The 27,504-nt window shown below is 40.3% G+C and overlaps 1 protein-coding gene across 7 annotated transcripts; it reads right to left on the bottom strand.

The window, feature by feature from the left end:
* Positions 1-66: 66 nt before the first annotated feature.
* Positions 67-27,443, bottom strand: CILK1 (ciliogenesis associated kinase 1). Of its 7 annotated transcripts, none has more exons than XM_053972749.1 (14): positions 27,209-27,443; positions 21,627-21,888; positions 19,707-19,761; positions 17,615-17,736; positions 16,275-16,354; positions 13,754-13,886; positions 13,090-13,261; positions 12,358-12,525; positions 9,824-10,126; positions 8,574-8,764; positions 7,888-8,042; positions 6,413-6,544; positions 4,142-4,255; positions 67-3,673 (listed from the first exon to the last, which is right to left on the bottom strand). In XM_053972749.1, the coding sequence occupies exons 2-14, from the start codon at positions 21,725-21,727 to the stop codon at positions 3,519-3,521; spliced, it is 1,881 nt and encodes a 626-aa protein (XP_053828724.1). In that variant the 5' UTR covers positions 21,728-21,888; positions 27,209-27,443; the 3' UTR covers positions 67-3,518. The 7 variants fall into 7 exon arrangements, with proteins under 7 accessions (XP_053828724.1, XP_053828725.1, XP_053828723.1 ...); XM_053972750.1 differs by having other exon boundaries at positions 21,627-21,809; XM_053972748.1 differs by having other exon boundaries at positions 27,188-27,224.
* Positions 27,444-27,504: the final 61 nt, after the last annotated feature.

Raw genomic sequence — 27,504 nt, 5'->3', positions numbered from 1 at the left:
ACCAAACAAAAGGCAAACTAAAGTGCTTTCATTAAAAACTGAATAAAAGAGTAAGTCAGTCACTCAGTGCTTCCTCAAGGATAACTTTATTCTGGGCAGGACATTTGACACAGAAAGAATGAAAACAGCATTTAGAATGTTTCTGAACAAAAACACTGAATAAACAAGAACCATTATTTCTCCACATCTCTGACAATTCCACACCTCCCTTCCATATTAAGTTCTAAAATGGTCTTTCAGTACATGTTTTCTTCCTCACATTATGGAACATCCTGCTCATATCAACAGCCATATCAGATACACCATGGGAGTGGATTTTTTTGGCTTTTTTTTTTTTTTCTTTTTGTTAACATCATGGCACTTTCACACTACTTTTTAGAAAATCTGGATTACAGGGGTAAATGAATCCACTGTCAGACTCCTTTATTATTACATGTTATACCTAAGCCTGAGAAAATGTAAACAGTACAATTCTAAAAACATTTTCCACAAAGATGCTGCTAAATATTAAAGCATAAAGTAGTAGGTTACATATAATAAATTCTCAGATATGCTGCTTGTCCAGATTTCAGTATATAAAGACCTCCATCTTTTCCATATCTGTATTGCACAGAGACAGCATGGTAAAATACATAAACTCAGCTCCGTCCTGCTCAAAAAGAACTTTTCCAGCTTCAGTAAGAATGTGCTTGAGTAAAGGATACAGCCATGACGTCTAGCTAATTTTCTGTCTCACTAAGTTAAAACTAGCTGTGATTCTCAATGTCAAGATTATTAGCTTTTTCCTCAAAAATAAAAGGCTTTAACTTAGGAAAGCAGGAGATATTAAAAAAAAGAAAATTATAAGTACAACTTACTTTTCTTGTCTTTTGACTGGACAGACTGAAGCCTGAATGCTATAGTCAAAAAGAATCACTGGCAGTCTGATAAAGGTTCAGAGATTACAGGCCAGGTTCAGATTCATCCTGTGTTACTTGAATCTCACAGAGTTGTCCCCCTCCTTAGCGGAGAGACTCATCTCTATAATGTTAGTATGCTCTCAAATGAGACAGATTTCTTTTGACACGATTCTCACTCACCAGAGGTGAGTCACCTCACAACAAAGGAGCTCACACTTAGGTATGATGAATCCAAGCCTCAGCTGCCTGTTCTCATAACTTGTGTCCTTCTACTTGTAGGAATTAAGTGTACAGACCAGACTACTTAAATAGCCTACTTAGAACTAGGGATACCGGGATAGGTTCAGGGTGTTCATTCTTGAGACAAATCACCTGGTGATAAAATAAATTAAATTATACGTAGACATAAATACAGGTATTTATTTCCAAGAGAAAGAACTATCTTTCCAGTTCTATCACAAATATACATATTTTGCTTTCCACCTACGCACTGACACCTGTCAGTGTGCACTTTAGAAATCAAGTGGCTGCTTTACTTTACTGCTAAGCATTAGCATCACTGCTGTGGAAGCAGTTAGGTATGGTTTGGAGTTAGTACTTGCTATGCCCAGATAACAGGGCAGCAGGACACAGAAGATGTCTTTGGCATGTGTAAGTTTTTCATGCACACTTTTGCTCTCTGTCTTGTACTGTGTCACTGTGGGCTGAGCTTATAAAAGCAAACAGTGACCAGTGCTCCCTGTGGGTTCCTCTGTAGCACTGAGCCAGCAGCCTATCCTAGGGTACAGTTTCCTCAAAATCCCACGTTTACCATGGGAAGCACTGAAAAGGCCAGAATCTGTTCTCAGTCTCAAGACCACAGCAGCTACCCCTTGTGTGTGCCAGCATACCCCACGGAGAGGATCTCATTGACACACAAGCTATTCAGTTCATGTGAAATGGTTGGAAGCTAAGAACTGCACCTGTTCTGATGCCTTTAGGCTGGATTTAAGTCTCATAAATAAACTATTTTCCTGAGCTGATCACACAATGAGCTCAGAAAGACAAGCATTTCTGCACACTTCTGCAGGGAGATGCATTTTGTCAGCACATTTCAGCTTTGGCAGCACTGCTCCAGAACACAGCTATAGAAAGTGTTCTCCCACAGCACTGAATGATTTTATCTTTTTCCTGTAGAAGGAGGTGCAGAACAGACAAATGCTGACTGTGCTCTAAAAGAATCTTCTGCTGATGGCTGGACTCTGGTACTCCTTTCCAGAGTAGAACTAAACCAGATTATGGGGCTACTCTTTCTTTCCTCTGTACCTTGATATAAATACTCTCAAAAACTGAGTTAAACTGCTCTTCAAAGAACTGTATCAATTTCAGTGAAATCAACCACAGTTTTACAACATTTTCTTAACAGGACCACGTAAGATCCCATTTTTTCCTGTAGAGCCTCTGGGCCTAATTTATGGAAGCTGACATATTCTTCATATTGTAAAAGAAGATATATTGAGTGAAGAAGAACTGAGTATAAACATAAGTAAGGTTAGACTGACTCATTTCCTCTGGGTTGTTTAGTTTTTTTTTCCCTTAAGTGATTTAGAACAGCAGCAATTTAAAACAGTTGTGAAAAGTAAGTCAGCTGCATAGATCTTGTTTTCTTAAACTATATTGCTGGCATATCATTAATATTTTGTTACTCTCAAACCAGTTTTATTAGTTTTATTGATTTATTGTTAATACAGTCTTTAATATAGCTTCAGATCTTACATTTGCAACAAAATAAAAAGAAGAAATAGAATATCTTTTTTCTCCTTAGAAATCATTAGACCATTTACATGAATTTAACAGAGGTAGGTCCACATTCTATTTCATAGTGAACAATGCCAAAGAACAACTTTTAAGCAGGAAAAAGGAACACTGTGTCAGAAAACGGATCTACAGAAGAGTATTTACCCTTCACCAAACAAGAGTCCTCAGATCTGGTAAATTTGAATAGCAGTCCAACAAAAAACCTTTCAAAGGCAAAAATAAATTTAAAAAAAGGTGCCTCCCACTATCTTTTAGCAGTCTCTGAGTGACTGTGAAGGAGAGTTTAGACTGTTAAGTCACTCACTCCTCTGATGTCAGTACAAAGCAATGAGTATAGGACAACAGAAGTGTGGCACTGAGACATGGCATCACTTGAAATTATACAGCCTCAATTAGCACATCAACTTCAGAAAATGTCTAATGAATGCCCCTTCCTCAACACTTCTCCTTCACTGCAATATTGCACCACGGTTTTTTTTATAGAATTTCTATAAAAAAGTTGAGTCTAATAAAAAAGTTAAATTCTTTAAAGTTCATTATAAAAATTTATTGTATAAAAATGCCAAATACCCTAAGCCTTATATACAAAATGTTTCACTTTTATGAAAATAAATGGACCCAAGTATATAACAAAACAGTTTTATACAAAATGGTACAAGATTGCATTCAGATTAATGCAAGTAAGTAAAAAAACCCTTCAAAATGTCTCATTCATGGAAGATCTGCTCCTTTTAATTGTACAGGTATATAAAGCAGTATGAAATGGTCTCACGTTGGACACCATTTCCGGGGATGCACGCACTGCTCAGAGGTATTCCCAGGTCACCGGTGAGTGCCGTACTTCGCAGACCAGTCAACGCGCCCGTGGATCGGCTCCGCTGCCGGCGGGAGAGGCATTAACCGCGGCGAGCTTTTCGTAGGTGAACTGAGTGATGGCCATCCAAGAAGGGGTCTGACTGATGTGAGAGATGCAAAATCTAAAGGACAAAAAATTCTGTGATATAAAGGTTCAGTGAGAGCTGTCCATACTGAACAACAGCTAGGTGCAGGTCCAGATCCTTACTTCTTCAGGAAATAAGCCTCCTTTTTTAACAAAGTTTGCTGACGTGAAACAATAGTGGATCCAATCCCATAAACCTTAGCAGACTAAGAATATCTGCATCACTGATTTGGCAAATGTGAATTCTGTGCCAGCTCTCACACCAACCTCTAGGTCCCATTGAAATAAGCTGTAGGTAAACCTACATATTTAATAAACAAAAGTAAACACAAACCAAATGAAAACACTTCTCCATATGAAGTTCTGCAAGGTCACAAACAATACTTCCAGTCAGTCATATACTGACAAGTAAAATAAAGCAAAGATAAGTAGTTCAGTGCTGCATACATACAGCATTACTGGAGTACTGACCAAGGGACCAAGAGAACTTTAGTACTGGACTTACCAGAAGATGGGTCCACAACTGGTGTTAACTGCACCCTCTGCCCAGCAGAACCTACTTCCTTCTTCAGAAATGAAGGGACATAAGCACTCGTTAAACCACTTGATCCTATGAGCCCTGAAAGAAATGGCAAGGAACACCTGAACACAATGGTTTTCCCATACTGTCAACAGAAGACAAATGCCCTGAGGGATCATTTTCAAGATGAAGCCAAATCAAAACAAGAACTTAATTGAAGATACTTGAAATCCACAGTTCCTATACATACATCTGCATTCAGAGACTGTCAGCATCAGACTGCATTAGAGATCACAGAATCACAGAATAATGAGGTTGGAAGAGACCTCTAAGATCATCAAGTCCAACCTATGCCCTAACACCTAAACTAGACTCTAGCACCAAGTGCCATGTCCAGTCTTTTTTTAAACACATCCAGAGATGGTGATTCTACCACCTCTCTGGGAAGACAATTCCAGTACTTTATTATTCTTTTGGTTAATTTTTTTTTCCTAATAGCCAACCTAGACCTTAGCTTGAGACTGTGTCCTCTTGTTCTGTCAGTTACTGCCCGGTGAAAGAGATCAACCCCCACTTGTCTACAACCTCTCTTCAGAGCAATAAGAGCAATAAGGTCACCTCTAAGCCTCCTCTTCTCCAGGCTAAACAACCCCAGTTCCTTCAAACGTTGCTCATAGGGCTTTGTATTCCAAGCCCCCCACCAGCCTTGTTGCCCTCCTCTGGATGCGTTCAAGCATCTCAACGTCCTGATGAATGGAAAACATGTACAAATTGGACAAAGTTCTCTCTGACATCTCGGATTTTTCAAGGTTTCTCAAAGCTTTCAAAACTTAGCATTTAGTTGGAATTATCTTGCTTGACTTTCAGCAACTATGTGCTAAGAATATTTGGACTCTTGGTTTCTATGTACTGAGTCTGGGGCTTTGGTGCCACACAAAGCACTTAGTGAAGCCTGTGAGAGCAAAACTTAAAAATGTGATACAGATTCACATTTCAAAGTTTGAAAACCAGCTACCAAACTTGTCCCTAAGATGAGCAAGAACAGATTTGACTGATCTGTAGGACAGGCCATAGAAATGGAACAAAACAGTCAAGAGTTACAGCACAGAGAGGCACAAAACAAGATATCATGCACAGAGCAGGGCCATCACACATGTACCTACACTGTACTAGAGCAGTGGCAAAGCCTATTGTGGGAAATGGTAATAAATAAAAAAGAGAAAAATCTAACATCTGACATCCTATGCTGCTACAAAAGAAGCAAAAACTTGTAAAAGAGCCAGGAAGGAGATGTGCTACATATATAAAGGTTCTCATGTAGTTTAGCTATTTACAGTGTCCTCCCATCTTGTATCTTTAAAGAGTGATTTTCTGATTAAATTACATCCAAAACTTTAAGTTGTTGTTTTTTTTTTTTTTTTAACTTGAATTTCTAGAGGCCCAAAATGTTTCTTTGGGCCAAGATTCAACACAAACTTTGGCAATAAAACACTTTCAAAACAACATATGCAAAAGAAGTATGACACTGCAGAACTGTATCACATGAAAACCTGAAGCCATGGTTTAGAGAGGAAATACATTGATACAACCTAAAAACATCAACGTGTTATCAACATGTTACATCCGATAAAAACTTATGTAAAAATCTACAAATTAATTAGTTCAACTCAAACAACAATTAAATACCTGAAATACCAAATGCCAAAAAAAAACCTGAAGAAGAAAGATAGAAGAGTTTTGCTTTTTGCCTGAATTTTTTAAACTATAATTTCTACATTATTTTAAACAACACTGACTGAAAGACATAATGATAGAACTTTGCTTAATTCATGTAACAAGAGTGGTGTGTATAGCTAGTTTAATTTACACCAGCTTCCTTCTGTAATGACAGCCATTTATGTACCAAGTGGACTAAAATAGTTTGGAAACAAGAAAATATGACTTCAAGAAACTGAAGAGGAAAATTGAAAACAAGATGAAGTATTTCAGGCTGAACAGACCTAAGCTGTCCAGCTTTCTATGCATGGAGTACTTCAGACTTGTGAGGATTCATTAGAAGAAATTACTATGTTTCAGTTTAATGCAATCTCCCAAAGAAGAGCCTCACAATCGATTTTAACACAAAGAACAGACAGGATAAGCAGGTGTCTTCAGAGCTGACAACCATTTTGGAAATGGGTAACTCCAAAATACACTGGTGGGGAATTGCACAGACATCACTTATTATTTCTCAGAGTCCTAAGCACACCTTCTTACCTGAATTCTTCCTGTTGGTAGTACTTCCTCCCAAACCAGAGGTTTTCCCAGACAAACCAGAACTGGGCCAGTGATTAGATGGAAGAGACTCTTTGTTTGAAGTGGAGACTATGCTATTCCTGGTGCTTATTCCTATATTGTAAAAATGCAAAGATTACTTCACTAAAATCCCCCCCACAGGCCTGCATTCATTCCACCTAATGCACAGTCTTAGAGCAGATGTCTGGTTCGACATAGCCAAAACCTCTCCCCTCTCAGTAACTCTCTGAGTCACTCTCCATCCTCTCATAATATGCTGGAACTAGCCACAGGCCCTAATCCTGCAAACATCACAATGTAAGTAGTTCCACTAGCATCAATGGCTGCTTATTTCACAGGACAGGGTCCTTACATCAAGGCCACAAATATTCTCATGTCACAGAAAATGAACTTTGCTATGTACATGAAATCTGTGCTTCCAATAAAACCCTAACAGCAACAAGATAACCTGAGAGGCAATAATGGCAATTCCATTTCTCATAGTACTGTACTCCTCTTTGGTGTCTCTACTGAAACCTCAGATTGTGCAAACAGTTTGCACTACAGTTCAGATGTACCTATCATTTGTATTTAATATATCTCTCATATTTAAGCAGGGTACCTAACATTCAAGGATGCACTCACAATTTATGATATGGCTAAAGCAGTCTTGGGATCAATGTGTTTTACAATCTCCTCTAGTAAAACAAGTTTTAGCTACTAAAACTCTATCTAAGTGAGACAATTTGAAAGTCAATTATTGTTTCAGGAAAAAAGACTGAGTTTGCTGTCACAATACCTTCTACTTTACTTAATTAATTTTGAAGAAGTAGTACTACAAGTGAATAAATAGCTAACACTACCTTTATGAATAGAAATTATGAGAAAGAATACACTTATATTCATCTAATTTTAAATACTGGCAGACATGCTGTCTGCCTCCTGTACTTCGTCCTGCCTCAGCACTGGTGTCAGTATAGCAGAGGTTATCATGAAGACAGACATGTAATTCTCTGTAGAGACACAGATCTGTGTTTTACTTAACTCCTAACTACAGCAAAGCATATTCCCACTACTAGTTTGCCTGTTGTTCATGGTACTATACGCTCATGAGATAAACACATGGCACTTTATTTTCCACCTAGAAGACCAATATTATACTTTTTAGGGAGACAGGAATAGTTTGGCACATATATAGACATTTTCTAATGCACTTCCAAGTATAAAAGTATCCATCAGGCAGAAGAAGTACAAATAATCCTGTCCCTTTGTTTGTACTGCTAGACTACTAGAATTTAGTTTGTGTCGTGGCCATCTACACTACAAGCTATTTCTGTCCTCATGTTCTCTGAGCAGTAGCCCCTCTCCACAAATTCAAAGGATAAGAGCTAATGTAACAAGGACTATTTCACACTCCTGTTGGAATTGCAGGAAGAAAAAGAAAGTATTTTACTAACCAGGTCGATACCTAGAATGGCTTAAGTAGTGCTGCTTTGCTGCAGAAACTCGCAATGTGGGAGTGTCCTGCCGCAAAAAGGTCGCATGGGAAGTTCGTGCACTGCTGCCAGAGCCTACGGCATCCAAAGGCTTCAGGTCCAAAATACTTTCAAATCTGTAATTCAAAAATTGGTATGTATAGTCCAATTCTTATAGCACATGTTTATTCACAGCTGACTTTTTCAACTACACTCCATCTCCAGTAATCATTTCCTTGTAATGTGTTTGCTACACCATAAACACACAGGCAACAGGGAATATTATCAACCCAAAGTCATGCAAGTGCCCCTGAAAATCAGATTTGTTCTTCTAGTTCCCTTATATACTGCTCTTAAAGTTTTTATAAATCACTCAGTATGTTTCTCTCTTCTGTATACCATCCATGGAAACTGCAGCTTAGACTTATCCAAAACAGTTTATATGCGTGGAGTATGTCAAAATGGTCCACAAGTAAAATCCAAAGTATATATTCAAAAATTAACTTTGGGAGACTTAGGCCAGTTATAATTTTCAGTGGAAAAAAAAAAGAACACAAAATTGTATAGATATACATTTCTAGATACAAAGAAAGCATGAAGAGCAACATTACCAAGAAAGAGGAAAAGGGCAAAGAAATAGACCAAATAAAACATTAAAAAAACCCTACCTACAAAGGGTTTCATCATTCTGCCTCTTCTTGTTTTTCAAGTCCGTTCTCATGATGGAAGAGCTGAAATCAAGGTCTTCCAAATCATCCCAGTCTTCGGAATTCTTAACTGTCCTGGGAAGATGTCCCCATCTTCGCCTAGGTTTTGGTTTAAGTTCACCATTTGTATTCTCAGACCCAGCAGATGGTTTCTGTTATGATTAAAAAGAAACCAACCCACATGCTTAGACCACAATCTAGGTGACGGGAACAAATAGGACTTCTTTTCCCCTCTATCTCAAAGAGAAATAGTGGTAGTAGAGCTGTAACAACACAGTCTTCAACTTCCACTAAACATGCTAAGAATAGCCTGCTGACACTATTATATATCTTCTGCATTTTGTCTTGTAATAAAGTGTCTTGAACTGACAGAAGAAATTTCTTGGGTCTCAGTTCCAATTCTGTTTATGTTCCAGTATGCACCTCCTAAACCATTACCTTATGCTCAATTTTTACTTCTAGACCCATGTTGGGAATATAAAACTGCATGAACACTTATGTTTCCACAAGCTTGTGTCTACACATTTAATTTTTTTTCTCTTACAGGACAGCACAGGCACAAATTTGTGTCTCTTCAGTCACTCAGACTGAGCAGTACATTTCGACTTTGTGTGACACTAATCATTACAGACCCCACTTATGACTGACCCTGTCGCAGCAGCATTCACACTGTCTGCTCTCATCACCTATTTTATGAATCCAGTCTCCTCATTAGTAGACAGGAAGGGTACATTCTCATGCTGCAAAAAAAAATCTGTTGGTTTCCAAGTCCAGTTTGGAAGACCAAAGGGACTATTATTCCCAGTCAATAAACTGGATGCCTTAAATGGATGAAGGCAATAGTCTCCCTCGTTTCAATATCATTTAGCTTCATACTTTTCTCTCTGGCATCAATCCCATTAATATTTTGAACACTGTACATCTGTTTTATTCATATGAAATCAGTGTCATCCTGTAAATGGTGCAGGTGTAAAGGGTACCACAAAATGGCTCTAAAACAAGAAAATGACTTCCTTGTTTTACAGCAACTGGATTTAGATTTCAATAGAAGAACTTCCAATTTCTAGCAGAAAGTTGGAACATTGAAACCATTTTTTAGTTCCACTCACTGTACAAGTGAAGTACAAGAACCTTGAAAGAGAACAAGAAAAAGAAACACAAGGAAAAAGGTCAGGCAGCATATCAGAAAGCTTATCTTATGTTAGATGGACCTTTACCTGCTGAGGAACCTTATTGTGTATTGCAGGCAGAAGAACCTGGTTAGACTTGTCCTCCTTTAAGTAGTTACTGTGTTCAGCCCCAGAGCTGTCTGTCTTACAACTGTACACCATGTGCTGAGAAGACTGGCTTTGTTGAAAAGGCCTTGATGAAATTCGGGCATGAGGTTTCAGAGGGGGCTGTGCTGGAGGGACAGGTTTAATATGCAGAGACAATTTATTATGCAGTTCCTTTTGTTTTCCCAGTTCCTGAATGCCTAGGGCATGCCCAACCTGGAAGTACGAGTATCGAAGTGCCTAAAAAGAAATAAAGATGTTAGGCTTAGAAAACCAAAGTTTTTCATTTACCCCAGTCCTATATATCAGTACAAATTTAATTTCCCTTTTTTGTGGGGTAGGAAACAGCAGAAGACCCATCTCTCAACACTAGATTCTAGTGAACACAATCCACTTCAAAAAATGTTGCAATAGTAGAGAAGTTTCAAGAGGTACTGAGTTATCAAATCCTCTGTGGACTACTACAGAAGGAAAGGTTCTGCAGAATTAAGATAGTTAACCAGGTATATAGCATCTAAAGGCATGTTTCATTACATGCTGTCTCTTCATGTCTGTGTGTGAAACACTACCCCTCATCATTACAGATTCGGCCAGCAAAACTCAATGACCCCAGAGACATCTCCTCCATTTTCCATTTCTGAGAATGAATTAAGTGAAAGAAATACAACCCTTATGGAAATTAGCCTCTACCTTTTCTGACAAGTTAGTAAAGTTAGTTAGTAAAAGTAGTTTTATCTGCTTACAAGTAATTAGGAAGTTGTCAGTAGAGGCAATTAATCTATCTTGCTGTTTCAAGCAGACTCATCTTCCCTTCCCAAAGACTTCTTACTGCAAAAAGCTTCTAAAACCTCAGATTCTTCACTCTATTTGTACTTAACAAATGTAAAACATTTGTTAATGCTCTTAATACTGTTACAGTTAGTGGTTTTTTTTTTTTCTTCATTACCTTTGAGAGTTCTTAATCTATTTGACTTTTTAACTGTTTCCATTAATACAAGCTTTACTTGCAATTTGTACTCAAGGTCCAATTAAATCACAAAGGTTCAGCTATGGCCCTTGAAGTTAAGTGTCAAGAATCCCATTTGTTTTCCAAAAGGTGCCCTGCTCATTGTATTAGTTGAGTACTACCCAAAACCAGCAGCTACCACCACCTGTATGTAAAATACTGATGACTTGGGCAATGCTTATGTACAGGATGTTGGAACATATCTGCAATGCACTTGAGCTGAGGCTGCCCAGCAAAAGCAAGCCTTATCCAGGCAACACTGGGCTGGAGGAACAGAGAGCAAGGTGGACTAACAGCTAGCTGAAAGGTCAGGCCCAAAGGGTGGCAGTAAGTGCAACAAAGTCTTGGTTGGAGGCCAGGAAGTATCTGTGTCCCCAGAGGGCATTACTGGGCAAATACTGTTGCAACACCTCCAATAATGATGCTGCTGGTGGAGAAGAGCGCACCCTCAGCAAGTCAAGTAAAAGGGGCTGACACACTGGTCGGTTGTGCTGCCACCCTGCAGGACTTCAGCAGGCTGCTGAAACGGGCTGACAGGAACCTCACCAATTTAACAAGGATAAATACCAAGTCCTGGGAAGGAATAACCACATGCACCAGTCCACGCTGGGGTCAACCACCTGGAAAGCAGCTTTGCAGGGAAGGACCTGGTAGACACCACATTGAACATGAAATGGCTACCAAATGCGCCCTTGCTGCAAGTAAGACTAAGTCCTGGGCTGCCTGAGCAGGAGTGCTGCCAGCAGCTCAAGAGCAGTGATCCTTCCCCTCTGTTCAGCACAGGTGAGGCCATGCCTGGACTGCTGTGTCCAGTTTTGGCCTCCCCAGAAGGAGAGACATGGACATAGTAGAGAGAGTCCAGCAAAGGGCCACAAAGGTGATTAAGGGACTGGAGCATCTCACATATGAGAAAAGACAGAGAACTGGGACTGTTCAGCCTAGAGAAGAGAAGGTTCTTATCAAAGTATGCAAAAAAACAGAAGGGAAAGTGCAAAGGAGATTGAGTGAGTCTCTTTTCAGGTGCGCCCAGTGACAATGGGCACAAACTGAACCACAGGAATCTCCTGAACATCGAGTAACTGAGCACTGGCACAGGCTGCCTAGGGCAAGGTGATTGAACCAGATCCCAGTCATTCTGTAGCATACCACAATGAAAGAACAGCATCACAGCCTTCAGCCATACATCCTACCTTATCTCTGCTGCTATTCACAGTGACTGGATTACACTTAATTCAAGTGTATTTACATACTGCAGTCGCACCTTTGATTATTGAGCACGTATCCCAAGCAGTTATGTTTCATGCAAAAGATTAATTACCCTCTCTTAATTAGCCTCCTTTGTCTTTCAAATTGTTATTGGATTCTCCTCCCTTCTAAGAATTGCATCCCTAAGCAACTGCTAAATGACTGTTCCTTGCAGTAAAGGAAAAAAAAACAAGCAGACAAAAATAAAATCAAATCAAACCTGACTAGCTGTTGGCCGCTTTTTGGGATCCCACTGCAGCATGTCTCTCATGAGCTGCACTGCTTCACTGCTAGCGTTAGGTATGAGAGTTTTTAGGTTGTTAGGTACACACTGAGGCCAGCGAAAATTCATGGAAGCTGAAAGTTGGTAGCCTTCAGGCCAGTCGTTCTGGAAGAATGAGATTTTCAAACACAAAAAAAGTTCAGCTGTAAAGTATCAGTGCCTAAGCACACTAGCACATATTCTACCTATAACGGACTGTGTCCAGCTTTTACTCTGGTCTCATATTGAAAATTTCACTACAAAACTTCACCCCAAACCTCTGGTGAGAGGTGAGTCCTGCTGTACATCTGACAAAGTCAAGAGCACAAATGGAATCAGGAATAGGAATCTTGCCCTTATCCCAATTTTTAGCCTCTTAAACTAAAGGTGTTTATGCAAGTATGCCAGAGAAAATTAAATTCCCACCTAATGAAATCACAGTCTAAGGACTTTTTTGCTGTGCAGGGGTCTATTTCTCCTCCTCTATGTGTCAGGTATAGCATAATTACTGCACAGAAATGCTTACTACACAGAAAATAAGTTTTAATTTAGTTTATTATATTTGAGAACAATACCATAAATTAACAGTAAGGAGGAAAATTTATTATTTTTATGCTTACTGCTACCATGCCATTGTGCATTGCAGAACAGTTCCAGGATTACTGCAGTCTGGAATATCACTTCAGTTACCTTTTTTGGCGTCCCTAAGACTTGGCAAATTTTGAATATAGTATCAATTTCACTGGCGCCGGGGAAGAGAGGCCTCAGCGTGTAAACTTCTGCCATTATGCAACCAACAGCCCAAATATCTATTGGAGAGCTATAGCAGGTGGATCTCAGAAGTACTTCAGGAGCCCTGTACCTGTAGAGGAAAGAAAGAAAAGGAAATACCAACAATCACCACAATTCAAACATACATGAAATTGCTCACCTCTCCATTCTTGCTATTAAGAGCATTCTTTTAAAACCTCCTCTCCTCTCCTGTACACAGGAAAGGAATTGATTGTAATCAATTTTTTTTTTATTAAAACTACATAATCTTCTGTAAACTCTCTCACGCCTTCCTGACACACAGCAATCCTAGCATGTTACCACCTGCCTTACTATACTCCTACTTCCCACCTGCCTTACTACACTCCCACTCTGCTCCTTTGCTGTTGCTATCTGTAAACTATCTTGCACTAACTGAAGCTTTTCAAATTACACCAAACTTAAATAGAAATTTCATAATGAGGAGGCATCAAAAGTAGAATAACAATCAGCACCAATTCAGTACTGTGCTACTTTCAAGTGTACTGCTTTCAAGTTTTTTTGATTGCAAGATCCTACAATGTAACTGAATACTAGCACTTACCATCTTGTGGATACATAATCTGTGTAAGGAGGTCGAGATCGGATTTCTCGGGCTAAGCCAAAATCTGCAATTTTCACAAGTTCTGGTCCCATGCAAAGCAGGTTTTCAGGTTTCAAGTCCCTGTGAAAGAACCCTGAAATTCAAATGAAATATTGATGTGGATTGCAATGTCACTCACAGCTGTATCCTTTACTTTCCAACTGGATTGTTTTGCTTTAGTTCTTAGCATTGAAGCTGAAATAGCTCCACACAGATATCAAAGTCCTATGCCATCAGCAGAGCTGATCAGTACAGTGTTGTTCAGTTAGGTTGTGAAGAACAGTATACACAAGTTGGCTATCTTGTAACAATTCAGAGCATTTATTCAGACAGCTCTCTTTCAAGTGACACTTCTCTAACGTTAAAAGATTTCCACCATTTTAATGCTAGTTTCATTCTAACTAGAAACTGTCCAATGAAGTTATCAATCAATTACATAAAATATCATTTAAAACAGAATATAAATTTAAACAAGGGGTTTTTTTTGCACTTCAAATTTCTTTTTAAATCTGAGAACATAATCTGCAAGCACTGAGCTACTCAACACCATGTAAGAAGATCTTAGTGTATTTTTTAATGCTCCCTGCATTCAGCAAAAACTGATCATGAATGAATGTTTGGAAAGAGCTCTTTTAATATAAATGAGAGAAGGGCAGTGGTGTATCACTGACTACTGTCTCTGAAATTTGCTTCCACCATTAGCCCAGAAATCTTGTTCTTATGCTTCTTTCTTGCAAGTGTCTGAACCACCATTCTGAGATACAGCTCCCTCTCCCTCAGATAAAGCTCTCTGGCCTCCTTTTCAGAGACTCCAATATGCTTACTTTTTCTATGGCTTTGAATATATTCCCACAGAGACTGGAGTAAACATTGACATAGGATATGTCTACATTGTCCAGTATAACTAGATTAGCTTTTGTTCATTAGATGAATGCATAACAGCACTGAACACATAGTGCTGTAGATATATACTAACCAGGAGACTGCATCCTTCCTAGGGATGTTGAGTTGATATTCTGGTGCCAGCCTGAATTACTGCTTCTTTGTGAAAGGTACCAGGCAAATCAATCAAGGCTGTTCTTAGCATTTAGTATAATCACTTCTGTATTTTGCTGCACAGACATGCACCAGCAGAATGCTTGTGAGGCAATTTATTTCATGACAAACTTGTAGAAAGAGCAATTTGTTGTGTACTCAAATATAAAAAGATGCTTAAGAATTTGGATGGACAAATAATGTAAGAAGTTTACTTGACAAGCATTTCTATGCCACACAGGAGCAGAACAGAGAAACAGAGAGAGGGGAAAAAAGTGTTCATGTGATTTTTTCCAAAACTGTTGTGGACAGAATCTTAGGACACTCATTCTTACACTGTGAGCCACAATATCATCACAACCATTCTGTTGGGCTTGCCAAACATTTCTAGGCATTCTTAAATACAGATTTGCAACATCTTGGTAGAAATACAAGTCCAGTGTGGCAGCAAGTCAGCGAAAAATACAATTTCAACATAGAACTGTTCAGTCTTAACAGCTATAGTAAGTTAAATAGCAATAAAAACTGTTCTGGAAGGCTGTGATCCATTTGACAATTCATTGAAAAAAGCTGGCTTAAATTTTTGAAAATCAATCATAATATTTTTCTGTGTTTACATATTATGCATGGCACTGAAGCAGACTAGAATTTATAGCTAGTTTTCAGATGAGTATCCATCTGAAGAGTGAATAAAGTCATTAGCTGGAAAGCGTTTTGTAAAACACAGTTAAATGTGTTCTTCAAGTGAACTGTAATGCTGGTCCTTATAAGCACTTTGCTTCCAGGACTCTAGCCACCAATGTCAGTTCTCTTCTGATAACCCAGAGAACTGCCCAGCAACAGACCCTTCAGTGTATCTAGCAGACAGAACCGCCGTCAGCAAAAAATGGTGAGGAAGCTTCTATTAAAATAAGGTGTTTGTTTTGAGATTTTTTTATTATTTAAGTGGGTCTTGTTACTACTGGCTGGTACATCAGCTTTAGCTTTTACCATTGTTATATATATTAGTTGGAAGCCCATGCAACAAAAGCTGCTTGTCACTCGGACTTTATTGCTTTAAATGTATCTTACAGAAAATGTGTTTTATTCAGGTATCTGCGTGTACCTTGAGAAAAGAGTAATTTCTTCTTTATTCTCAGTCTCAGGGAATCTTTAAATCTATCAAGGAATGTGTTCATTAACATCCAATGAGTTTGAGAGTGGCCAGCTGCCAGACTGAAAAAGTGGAAACCTACAGAAAAGGAACTGAGAAGACCTCCAGAATGAAGTATTAGGCAACTATAAAATTCAGGTGTTTTCAGTCATCTGAGTCTCTCATACAGAGCCATTCTTTTCATCATTACTTCTACTAAAGTTAGTAATGTAATTGCTTGTGTATTAATCAAAAAACTTACACAAACACTGTCTGTCTCTAATTCAGAAGTTGTATAGCTAAAACGTAACCTACCATGCTTATGAATAAATGCAAGCCCTTGCAGGATCTGATACATAATATTCCTAACTGTAGACTCAGGGAACAGCTTGTTTCTGTGGAATAAAAGGGAAGAAATACATATTAATGACTAAATTCATACATTAGCTTATGCTACCCAATGAATCAAAGATAAAAGGTAGCAATGACAAAACTGCTAGTCAGCTTTTCATATTTGCCTACTTTCTTTTCTTGTTGCAGAAGAAATTCTTATTTCCTCTACAGTCCCTTGGCACAAAACTGGCAATTTAACTACAAATTAAAGAAATAAATCACATTATTAAAGGTCTGACTTACACAATGTTTAACAAGTCCATGGCCTAGCTAAACTGTAGACAGTATGATGCAAAGCATGCTTTTAGGGACATCTGGGCTTTTTGTTTTATAAGAAGGTAGGATATCAAGCATTTTTGTGGAATCCCCAAATATAATTGGTTTCTGTTATAGACTTGAACCTTTTCTTCAAAGTTCATTATTTCATATAATATATATCCATATATGTGCCCAATTAAATTACAGTTTTCTATACCTCTGCATGCATAGTGTTTTTATGCTTATAAAGGTATTTCATGCGGCATTCACATGGATATATTATAATAATAACCTTACTTTGTTAAATCAAGGAAGATCCTTGTCATCTGTCAGGCTGATACTATGGTCCACAGACAGAAACAATTCAAAGCAGGAAATTTTGCCCTCAGTTATCCTCTGCTGGATGTTATCATGGCCCAAAGGCTAAAATTAAGACTTTCTTAATGCTTCAGCAAATATCAAAAATCTAGCTTTTATTCAGAATACTGACAAATGAAACAAGCAGTCTTTGGTCATATCAGTTCAAATTGCAAGGAAAAATAATTCCTGAAAGCAATCCAAAATTTAACACCTCTTGATTACTGTTCCAACTACTTTTTATTTATTCAGTTATTTGAGGAAGCCATAAAAGAAGAGGTGGTGATACTACTCTCTTATAAAAAAGCACTTCTGAAGTACTTACACAGAAATCAGAAGTTCTAGGTCCAAGGTCTCCTCAGTGTGAGGACTGTTAAAAGCCCACAGTTCCTACCTCTCAAATAACACCCTACACCCCTCTCACACCCTAATCTGGGACAAGACACTGGAAACTCTCACTAGACTGGCTGGGATATGCTCAAAGGGAAAGGTGACAGTCACAGCTCCTACTGCAGCCTGCAGCTTTAAGCTATAGCGATGCAAGCCTAAACAAATAATCCAAAGTCCTTTGAACAGTATCAGGGGTGTTAAAAGCACATTACGCAAGTAATTAATTTATATCAGGAATGGGTGATGCTGTTACATACCTCTCTTTCATTAACTGATAAAGATTTTCCTTCATGTATTCAAACACAAAATACAGATGATCATTTTCCCTGATAACTTCTTTCAGCTTTACCACATTAGCATGGTTTAATTTCTTCAAAGACTAGAAACAGAAAATTATAAGTGCCTTAATATAGTGAAGGAGAAAAAGAACTTAATTCACTGTTGCAGAAGGATTAACTTCAAAAACTCTCTGGTGTCTTAAATAATCAGACAGCTGTGAGAACAAAGACCAGATCTCCAAGTATTACCACATACATATACAGTCTATGCAGCAATTTAATGTGCTGGTCATTCAAAAGCCAGCTATCTGCTATCACCATAAGCACCAAAACAATTGCATTTTCTCTGTAAGAAACTTCCTAATGGCAGAATTCACACTCTTCTTGCACCTGCACTGCCAACAGTCAGGTTAGAGTCAAGACTAAGAACAACCCTGGAAAGTCTTTGTTGGTATGGTGGATTAACTTTTGCAGGCAGCTGAGCTTGTTCAGCCCTCCTAGTGGGATAGGGAAAATAATCAGAAGGGCAGAAAGTGAGACAACTCATAGGCTGAGATACAGAGTTTAATGGAGTTTGCATGCAAGCAAAGCAAACTAAGGAATTCATTCACTGCTTCCCATGGGCAAGCAGGTGCTCAGCCACCTCCAGTACAGCAGGGCTCTATCACATATAATGGTTTCTTGGGAATCAAGTGCTATCACTCTGAAGGTCTCCTGCTTCCTCCTCCTTTCCCCAGCTTTTGTTGCTCAGCACAATGTCACATGGCATGTCCCTTTAGTCAGCTGTCCCTTTGGCTGTGTCCCCTCCCAGACTTTTGCCCACCTTCCGCCTACTCACTGACAAGGAAGCATGAAAAACAGAGAGGGTCTGAGGTTGTGAAAGCACTGCTCAACAATTCAAACAGAGTGAAAATTTAACAGGGTAGAAATCCATTTGGATTTAGGTGAAATGTGTCGCTTTGAGCTTGCTAGCATAAGTAAAATATGCTGTTTAGTCTGGTAACTTTGCAGCACTAGTAAAACTGCCCCAGCTGAGGAGAAAAAATGTGAATTTCCAAGCCAAAGAGACAAGAGAAACGTCTCAAACCTTGAAACAGACAAGGCAGAGTGACCCAGGAGTTCTTTCTGTACTTTCTGATAAAAAACTAACTACAAGTATAACTAGCTGTAAGTGTAACTCGAAATCAGCATAATGAATATACATATATGATATGAATCTATTGTGAAATTCTATGCATACGTAAACTAGTGAAGAATAAAAAAGGATCAGGAGTTCTCAGGGGCACGCATGTCCTTTGAAGGGGAACGATCCCCACATGCATCCCGCACTGTAATAAACATACTGTCCCTACAAATCTTTATAAAGAATTGTAGAATTTTAATTTTTCATCCGCGTTTCATAATAGCTGAAACATGCCTGTGTTGTCAAGACTGTTTTGGTCAGAAATCCAAAACACAGACTCATAGAAGCTGCTACGAAGAAAACTAACTCTACCCTACCTAAAACTAGCAAACTTGGGTCTTCCTTCTTTTTTTAGATTTTCAGTGTATTTGATGTCCATTTTTACATGGTACCGTAAGAAAAATGATCTAGGTTTTCTGCATGTTTTCAGTGCTGACTATAAATTAAGGAGGCCCCTAGAGCCTACCCCCAATGGTTCATTGGCATCAGAATTTCATGCTGTATGTCTGTCCCCAGGCCAACTGTAGAGAAACAACCACATGTACAAAAGTTAATGCTGCACAAAGGGCATGTGTTCTAAAGCTTTGAAAAACAAACACCACTCAACTCCAGGTTTTGTGACAGGAAAGCTCTCATTCACACACTCCTCACTGCAGGCAGGAAGCAGCTCTCTACAACCCAATAATTTCTGTAAGACTACATAATTTCAATAAGCATTTTTGTAAGACTATCGACAATGCAGAGTCAGGAAGCAGAACTGTAATGTCATATGCTACAGCTCACTTTGGGAGTGGTGTTTTGACATAAGAGTTGTGAAGAATTTGATGTTATCCCCAAATGTGACAGTGATCGTCTAATGTGAAGTCAACCATTGAACAAAACAAATACCTTAACCTCTCGAAGGTTCATGCACTCCTCCCAGGAATAAAATTTTCTCTTCATTCTACAAAAGTAGAGGGGAAAAGAATGACTAATGCGTTGAAAACATTAGGTGTTAGAACCAAAAGCCTCACTGCGTCTGAACAATTCACTTCTTCCATCACAATGTAACATGCTAGCTCCTCTGTCAAAAAACTTTACATCTCTAGACAAGGTATAGTCAAGTTGATTTACTAGAATACACACTCAAATAGAATTACAGTCAAATCACAGTTACTATTACACGGGATTGCATTTTTCTGTATATATATCTTGCTGAAAATAATTCAGAGCCTTCAACAATCTCAGGCATGCTATTTTTCTTTCTGAGATAACAATGTGGTAGAATAGAGTCTAACTGTAAAAAAGAACAAGAGTAGTTTTGAAACAAATCAAATGAAGATCCAATCACTTCACTGAGTCTCCAATTTTATCGTATTCTCCTTGCCCCTCTTCTCTATTTTTGATTTCTCTGTGACTTTTCCTGCATTTCCACATTTTCCTTTGTCCACTACTCCACATGTTTCTCCTTCCCTTGCAAGGTGCATCTATCATGCCAACTGCTTTTCAAATTCTGCTTTCCCCTTCAAGCTTATAAGCAACTCTGTTCTAACAGAAACAAACTGTGTGGCAGTTTTCTTCTAAGCCAGATTGTAACTGAACACAATATTTGTGTGTAACATATGGTCCTGTGTGTTCCTACACATTCTGATTACCACTCAGTTCTTTGAGATGCAACTCTATGCTTTAGGACTGAAAGGATGAAGACTCACACATACATGCAAACAGAAGATCACACATTAAAACTTATAAAAATACTCAACTGTGTAGAGTCTGGATTTCAGAGGGAATTAGGCACTCTCTGAAGATCTGAGCCTTTGCCTTTAATGACAATTCAGTATTACTTATTATTGTAGCAAGTTTCCAGTTTGAAATTGGCTCTCACAACTAGAGTAGTTTAAGAACTACAAGCCCTTCATACCATGAAGGGGTCTGAATTTTTTTTTTAGGAGTGTTTTTGCAGTTACTGTCTTGTGCACTCAGTTACCAGGCCACTTCTGTTTTTAGCAGAGGATCAGCATTAACACCTAAGCTAAAAGAATACTTCTAGCTTGTTCTGATTTTTCTGAGTTTTTCCCATGTTGCAAACTGAAAATTAAAGCAAGACCTTCTAAGCAAGGTCTGATACAGGAAAAATACCCTCAGCAGAGGGGATTTAGAAAGTTGATAAAGCCAGCTATTGACTGCTCATACAGAACAGCATTGTACTAAAAGCTCTTTTGACAAGTCTGTCCCTTGTCATGGTCATGGTCGGTATTTCAGGAAGGTGCCTGCAATGCTTTACAGCTGTCTCTTACCATAGCTAGGACAAATAAGCCATTTACAAATTAAAAGTCACTGCAGAAGCAGAAGAGAAAATCAAGTGAATTTCTCAAGGGACTTCAAGAAAATCTTAAGTTGAAAAGACCAATATGTCATAGCATAAAAGATACAGACAACGGACAATGAGATCAGTTGTGTTAATTATCACTGCAGTATTAATATTCCATTAAAAATTAGACTACAAAATACATGTTCCATGTAAGCAGCAGCAAAAGGGCTGTAGATTCCAAAGCACCACTGCAGAATACTCTAAGTAATACATAGAACACATTTGACTGCACATAGCAGCAGAGTGCTGTTACACAATAAGCCTATATATCTCACCCTCTCTATCTCCTGCTGAGGTTTTGGAGGAAACAAGGAATTTTTCATGCTGCCCAAATACAACTCCACGTTAAAAAGCTGCATGGAATGTGAAGTACCCAAACCAGCATGACCAAGTTGATGTGGACCTAGAAAGGAAAAACCTGGACTATGCATTATTAAGTAATGTATGAGAACACTTACTTTTTAATGGCTATTAGCTCTCCAGATTCAATGCTTCTCCCTAGGAGAACAGAGCCGTAGGTCCCATCACCAAGCTGTCTGATAGTTTTGTACCTATTCATGATGAGGATACTTTAGCTGCAAGCGCATTTCAGTCCTTGGCGTTTCCTGTGTTTTTTCTCCTCCGAGTGTAACCAGTTCTTTCTGTGGCAGCATAAATATAGAGCACTCAGGACAGTGTGAACAGTTGCAGGAATCATGTTTTCAAGACTTAGCCTTTGGTCTGAAAGCACAGAACATAATCCATTTGATTTCTGTACCCTTCTGAGATTGCTTGTTTGCAGACTCCTCTCTCCTCCAAGAGAACAGTCCCCATCAGCCATAAACAAACACACATCCTGGTGTCTCACCAGAAAGGGCCAGCCTGTATCTGCATGTAACTGGGTATAACCCCCAAAGCCAGTCCCATGCTAAAGCTAAAGGTACCTTACAGAAAGCTTGCAGGCAGCCCTGGTGGGAGACACTATTACTGAAGTCACAGGATAAAGTCTCAAGGCCTGGAGAAAATCATCTGCTAGCAAAAAAATGAAACTTTACAATACAATAGGAGGGGATCTGTCCTAGCCAGATTTTTAGGCATGTAAGTCACCACCTTATAAGTCACATTGCCATCAGTTAAACCAATATCCTAAATTTCCATATGGTCCTATGTGAGAGAGCACAGCCTTTAAACACAGTGTGCAGAAGAAGAATATTACATTCACGTCAGGTAAGACTAAATGTATTTTACTACAGTAACTCCAAGCATGAATCAGTCTCTCAAAAAAAAAAAAAAAACACCACCAAAAAACCAAAAAAAAAAAAAAACAAACCCATAGAATAGTTTGGGTTGGAAGGCACCTTAAAAATCATCTAGTTCCAACCCCTGTGCTGTGGGCTGAGACACCTTCCAGTACCCAGGTTGCGCAAAGTGTGACCCAGTCTGGCCTTTAATCCTTCCAGCGATGGGGCATCCACGGAATTCTCTGCTGGATAATAAAGCAAAAAACTTCTTGTTTCTAGTTTAATGTAATTGTTGCCGGTATTTCCTCCCCTATAGTTTAGAAAAAATGTAATCTAATCTATGTAAACTAACCATACATTTGAAATAAAACAAAATTCTCCCACAATGAAGGTTTGGTCACTGCATTCTCTTATTCTTCACCTCTTAAAAAGACAACAATATTCATGGCTTGTGACTTTTGCCTTCTGTAATGTGTATTTTAACTACATTTTCACCATTTTTTGGTAGTATCCTTGTATCTCCCTTATTTCACAAAGCTGTATTATGATTTTAGAAGTAATGGGATTATGTTACTGGGAACTCTGAACTGACATCAATGCAGAGCCACAATCCTGTAGCTGCAGGATGTTGTGAACATCCTTTATTTTCCATCTTCTAAGCCTACTAGCCCTACTAATACTGATACAGGAATAAAGACCAGGAAATTTGAAGTTAGAAGACCTTTTGACAATTTACCCATTGTGCAGCATGCCTCTAAATCTATCTCAGACACTGGGTAGTGTCTCAGACAGGCAAGAGGAACTGCCCTCTAGCAGTACCTGTTCCTTTCCACATACTCACTACTACAGAGAACCAGGACTGAGCACCTTACATTAGAGACCTAATCCCACATTTTGTAATACTTGCCAAGGAACACAGAGCCTGTCTGTAACAAAAGCAGTTTGGAGTACCAGCTCCTTTTTGGCTGGTGTTCAGATTGTGCACCTGAATAGCATAAAGCTATGTTCAGTGGTCTGCATCCAGGTTAAAAAGCTTTAACCTGCTTACTCCAACTGGTCAGTGACTGAATGGCAACTCAGAAGCCTTTATTCAGCTCCTTGGCAACAAGATTTCAAACAATGACATTGTCTTGCACTTCTCCTAGTCTGAAAACCTAAAAATTATTAACATCCAAACAATTTTATACAGGAATTTCAAATCAACACAGTTGGGACTTGTGGACTGCTCTGCACATACTGCCCTGATGATAAGAGTTCTGAAACCATGATCCTAACAGCTGTGATGTGTTAAAATTCACAGACTCCTATGCTGTCCCTGATTCACCATTACCATATCCCTTTCAGAGAACAGTGACTGAAGAGTGGAGGAGCACCCTTGCCTCATATTTGATAACCACAGCAAAACTAAAGATGTTTAACACTACTGGCAATAATCACCAATGGCTGGATAGATTGTTTGTTTCATGTCTCTTGAACAGATGCAAGTGGTGAACCTAACTATTTATTCCTTTACTGAAGATACTAAATGAAGTGCCTCTCCTTCCCACAGCCACCAAGTTTCAAAAAACTTGTATGAAATTATCTTTGCAATTGTCAAATGTGACCAAAACAGACTAAATGAAGTATTTTTGAGGAACAGAAGTGAGTAGAGGAAACAAAAACTAAAACAAAACAACAACAACAAAAAAAACCTAACAAAAAAAACCCCTAAACATACAAAAACAAAAAAACAACAAAACCCCCCAAATCAAAACCAAGCAAAAAACCAAAACACAAAAAACCAACCCCCACCCAAATGAAACAAAACCCCCAAAAAAACCCCAAACCCCCAACCAACCAAAAACCCCCCAAAACAAACAAATATGAATGAAGTCTTCTCTGGTTAACTCAATCAGCATCATTTCTTGTTATTTCTTGTTGTTAATAGTGAGGTTGTTTTAAAAATCTACTTTACTCAGCCTTCAGACTGTTTCGCCTGAGTCCCACTGAAATTACTGGAAAGAGCATGAGTCTCTGCAGTCCACAGAGCTACCACACATCATCTAATCTGGAAGTACAATCTACACAAATTCACATCGCCAGAAAACGTAAATATAAACTGCAAAAATACCTTAAAGTAAAAAGTGTGTTGATACTAAAGAGTAAAATATAAGCCCCTTATTTCCACCGTGTTGTAACACTGCGTTCAGATTCTACCTCACCTATACACTTTCTCTCCCCGCAGAAATCGAACAGCAAAACATCTTTAACAGCAAGCCTAATTCAATATATCGAGAGTGCTTTCTAAGTAAGTACAACTCAAACCTACTATTTCGCTTATGAACCCTTTAAATACATATCCACTCGCGTTTGAAGTGCTGAAGCACCGAGAACTGAAAGCGAAACTAGCTCACTCTGCCACAGCTGCGAAACGCACACAGTAAACAAACCGCATGTGCCTTTTTAAACTTGTCCTGCGCTGTGGCAATTACTCGAAGGTATTACAAGCAGGAAGCAGTGAGAAAGGCGCGGTTCAAAGCATGGGTGTCCATGGGTGCGGTCCCAGCGGCTGCCGCGTTTGTCACAGAGGCCTCTGGGGATGCCCCAAGAGCTGCACACCCAGGCTGGGACAGAGAGGCGACGGCGGGTCCGCCGCTCAGGCCAGGTCCCGGCTCCTGCCCGGCCTCCGTGCTGCGGCGGCGTCCGACCCCCAGCCTCGGCCCCGGTACACTCGAGTGGCTCCGCTCCTTGCTGTACGGGACCGCGGTTCTCCCGGCCCACCGTGCCCGGCAAGACTCACCGCGGACGCGTCTCCCCGCTCGGCCCCGGCCTGCAGGCAGGCCCGGAATGGCGGCGCCGCGGCCCCGCGGAGCAGCTGCGGCCCAGAGCGGCTCCGCGCCGGCCTCGCTCGGCCCATGGCGCGGCCCCGGCCCCCGCCCCGCCCCGGCCCCCCAGGCCCGGCCCGGCCCGCCGGGGCTCCCCGCGGGGGGACAGCGCCCCACGACTGCGGCCGGGGGAGCTGGGCCGGGCCCCTCGCAGAGGGGGCGCTGAGCTGGGTGTTAACGAGAAAAAAACAAACCAAACCATCTCTGGAGCATCTCTCTTATGAGATGCGGGAGCTGACCCTGTTCAGTCTGGAGAAGACTGGGAGGGGATTTCGTTAATGCGTAGAAATATCTCAAAGGTGGGTGCCAAGAAGATGGTGCCAGACTCTTTTCAGTGGTGCCCAGTAACAAGACGAAGAACAGTAGCCATAAACTGAAACACATGAGGTTCCATTAACTGTGAGGAAGAACAACTTTACATTGAGAGTGGCAGAACACTGGGACAGGCTGCCCAGGGAATATAGAGTCCCTCTCCGGAGACATTGAAAAACCACCTTGGCTGTGTTCCCGTGTAACCAGCTCTAGGTGACCCTGCCTTGGTGGGGGTGGGGGGAGGTCTAGATGACTTCCAGAGGACCTTACCGACCCTAACAGTTCTGTGATTCTGTGAAAACAAAACCCAGCCGAACAAACACGAACCCCACACTGATGGGCCTCTCTCACATCTCACAGAGCAGTTTAAACAACAAAACTAGAACGCAGAAGTATCAAACTGAACAAATGGGAAGAATATCGACATTTTAAGTGGGGACCTGTGCCTTCCTCACCCAAGCACCAGTAGTTCACCCTGGCTCTGACAGGGTCAGCCTAAGACATAATGGGAAGGGCAGTAAAAGGAAAACAAGGAACAAAAAATTGTTCTAAAACAATTGATTATCGGGACTGTAATAGTGATTCAGGAAGTGTCACCTTCTTTTTACACTTCATCCCTTAGATTTTAAAAGTAAAGCATCAAGTTAATTCCCAGGGTTTGGAAAGACAGGAAGAACTAGTGCTGTAATTCAGGAGTACAGTGTAGGACAAGACATTAATTTGCTATAACAGATGTGGGGAAAAACAAAACTCTGGGTGCCTCCCCCACCCTATCTAGTCAGAGGCTAATCTTTGTATTTACACGAATATATCGTAAAGACTCAAATTCCCTCCTACAGACAGGCACGATTCTCAGTGAAGCCAAGAGGAGCAGTGTACACTTACATGAGATTTCTGCGGTAAGCCACCCATATTACATCCCACGTGCACAATCACATATTGGCACTCAGCCCCGCGACAGCCACAGAATGCCGTCTTTCTGTTGTTACAGACAAGGCTTTTTCATTTCCCATAGAATCATTGAATTATTTGGATTTGAAGTGACCTTCAACATAATCTAATTTCAAACCCCCTCCCACGGGCAGGGACACCTTTCGCTACACCAGGTTGCTCAGACCCCCACCCAAACTGGCCTTGAACACTGCCGGGGATGGGGGATCCACAGCTTCTCAGGGCAACCTGTGCCAGTGCCTCAGTGTCCTCACAGTAAAGGATTTTTTTACTAATATATAACGTTTAATATCTAAGAAGAGGCACACGCAGGTAGGAGAAAATCAGCTTTGACTCCAACTCCAAACGAGAAGCAGCACTAATGATAACCACTTGTAGCCATGAGCACCCCATCTCAAAGCCTCAGGTGGCCATGCTGTGTCATCTCAGCTGCTCACACAGCCCACCAGCACGCCAGCAGCACCCAGTTCTCCCTGCTCCTCACCACCTCCAGCTGTCCGGCCAGGAATCGGCACCCGGCCTCGTCGGGCAGCCCCCTTGCCTCTCACTCTCTCCTCTCCACAGAGCAGCTCTACAGTCACCTGGATCTGAAGGCCACTGCCGATGCCGGCTCCCACAGCCCTTACACCCCCATTTCCCGCCCCCGCTGCCCAAGCCTGAGCGCTCACCTACCCCTCGAGAGAAGACACACACCTCCTCACCCTCCTCCTGAAAACGCTCAGGGCAGTAGACTTATACAAAGTTCAGAGATCCATACACGTGGTTTTCTTCTGGAACAAAATGACTGTGATACGCTTTAAAAAAATAGGTTTCGTCCAATTTTAGAAAACCTGATAAGGCGTGTGCTGACAGCAGGTGATAACTGTGCTCACTGAACTGGACGGGCAAATGACCAGGGCTACGAGATTCAATGGCCTCGGCACCGCTGTTATCTCCACAGCGGTGGAGGGTATATCTCAGCGGCACTGAGGGTTCTCCCGTTATCTCGT

This window comes from Vidua macroura, chromosome 3 (assembly GCF_024509145.1).
Source record: "Vidua macroura isolate BioBank_ID:100142 chromosome 3, ASM2450914v1, whole genome shotgun sequence".
Classification (NCBI taxonomy): domain Eukaryota; kingdom Metazoa; phylum Chordata; class Aves; order Passeriformes; family Viduidae; genus Vidua; species Vidua macroura.
Note: the sequence above shows the minus strand (reverse complement) of the source record. Positions and strands in the feature narration are given on the sequence as shown.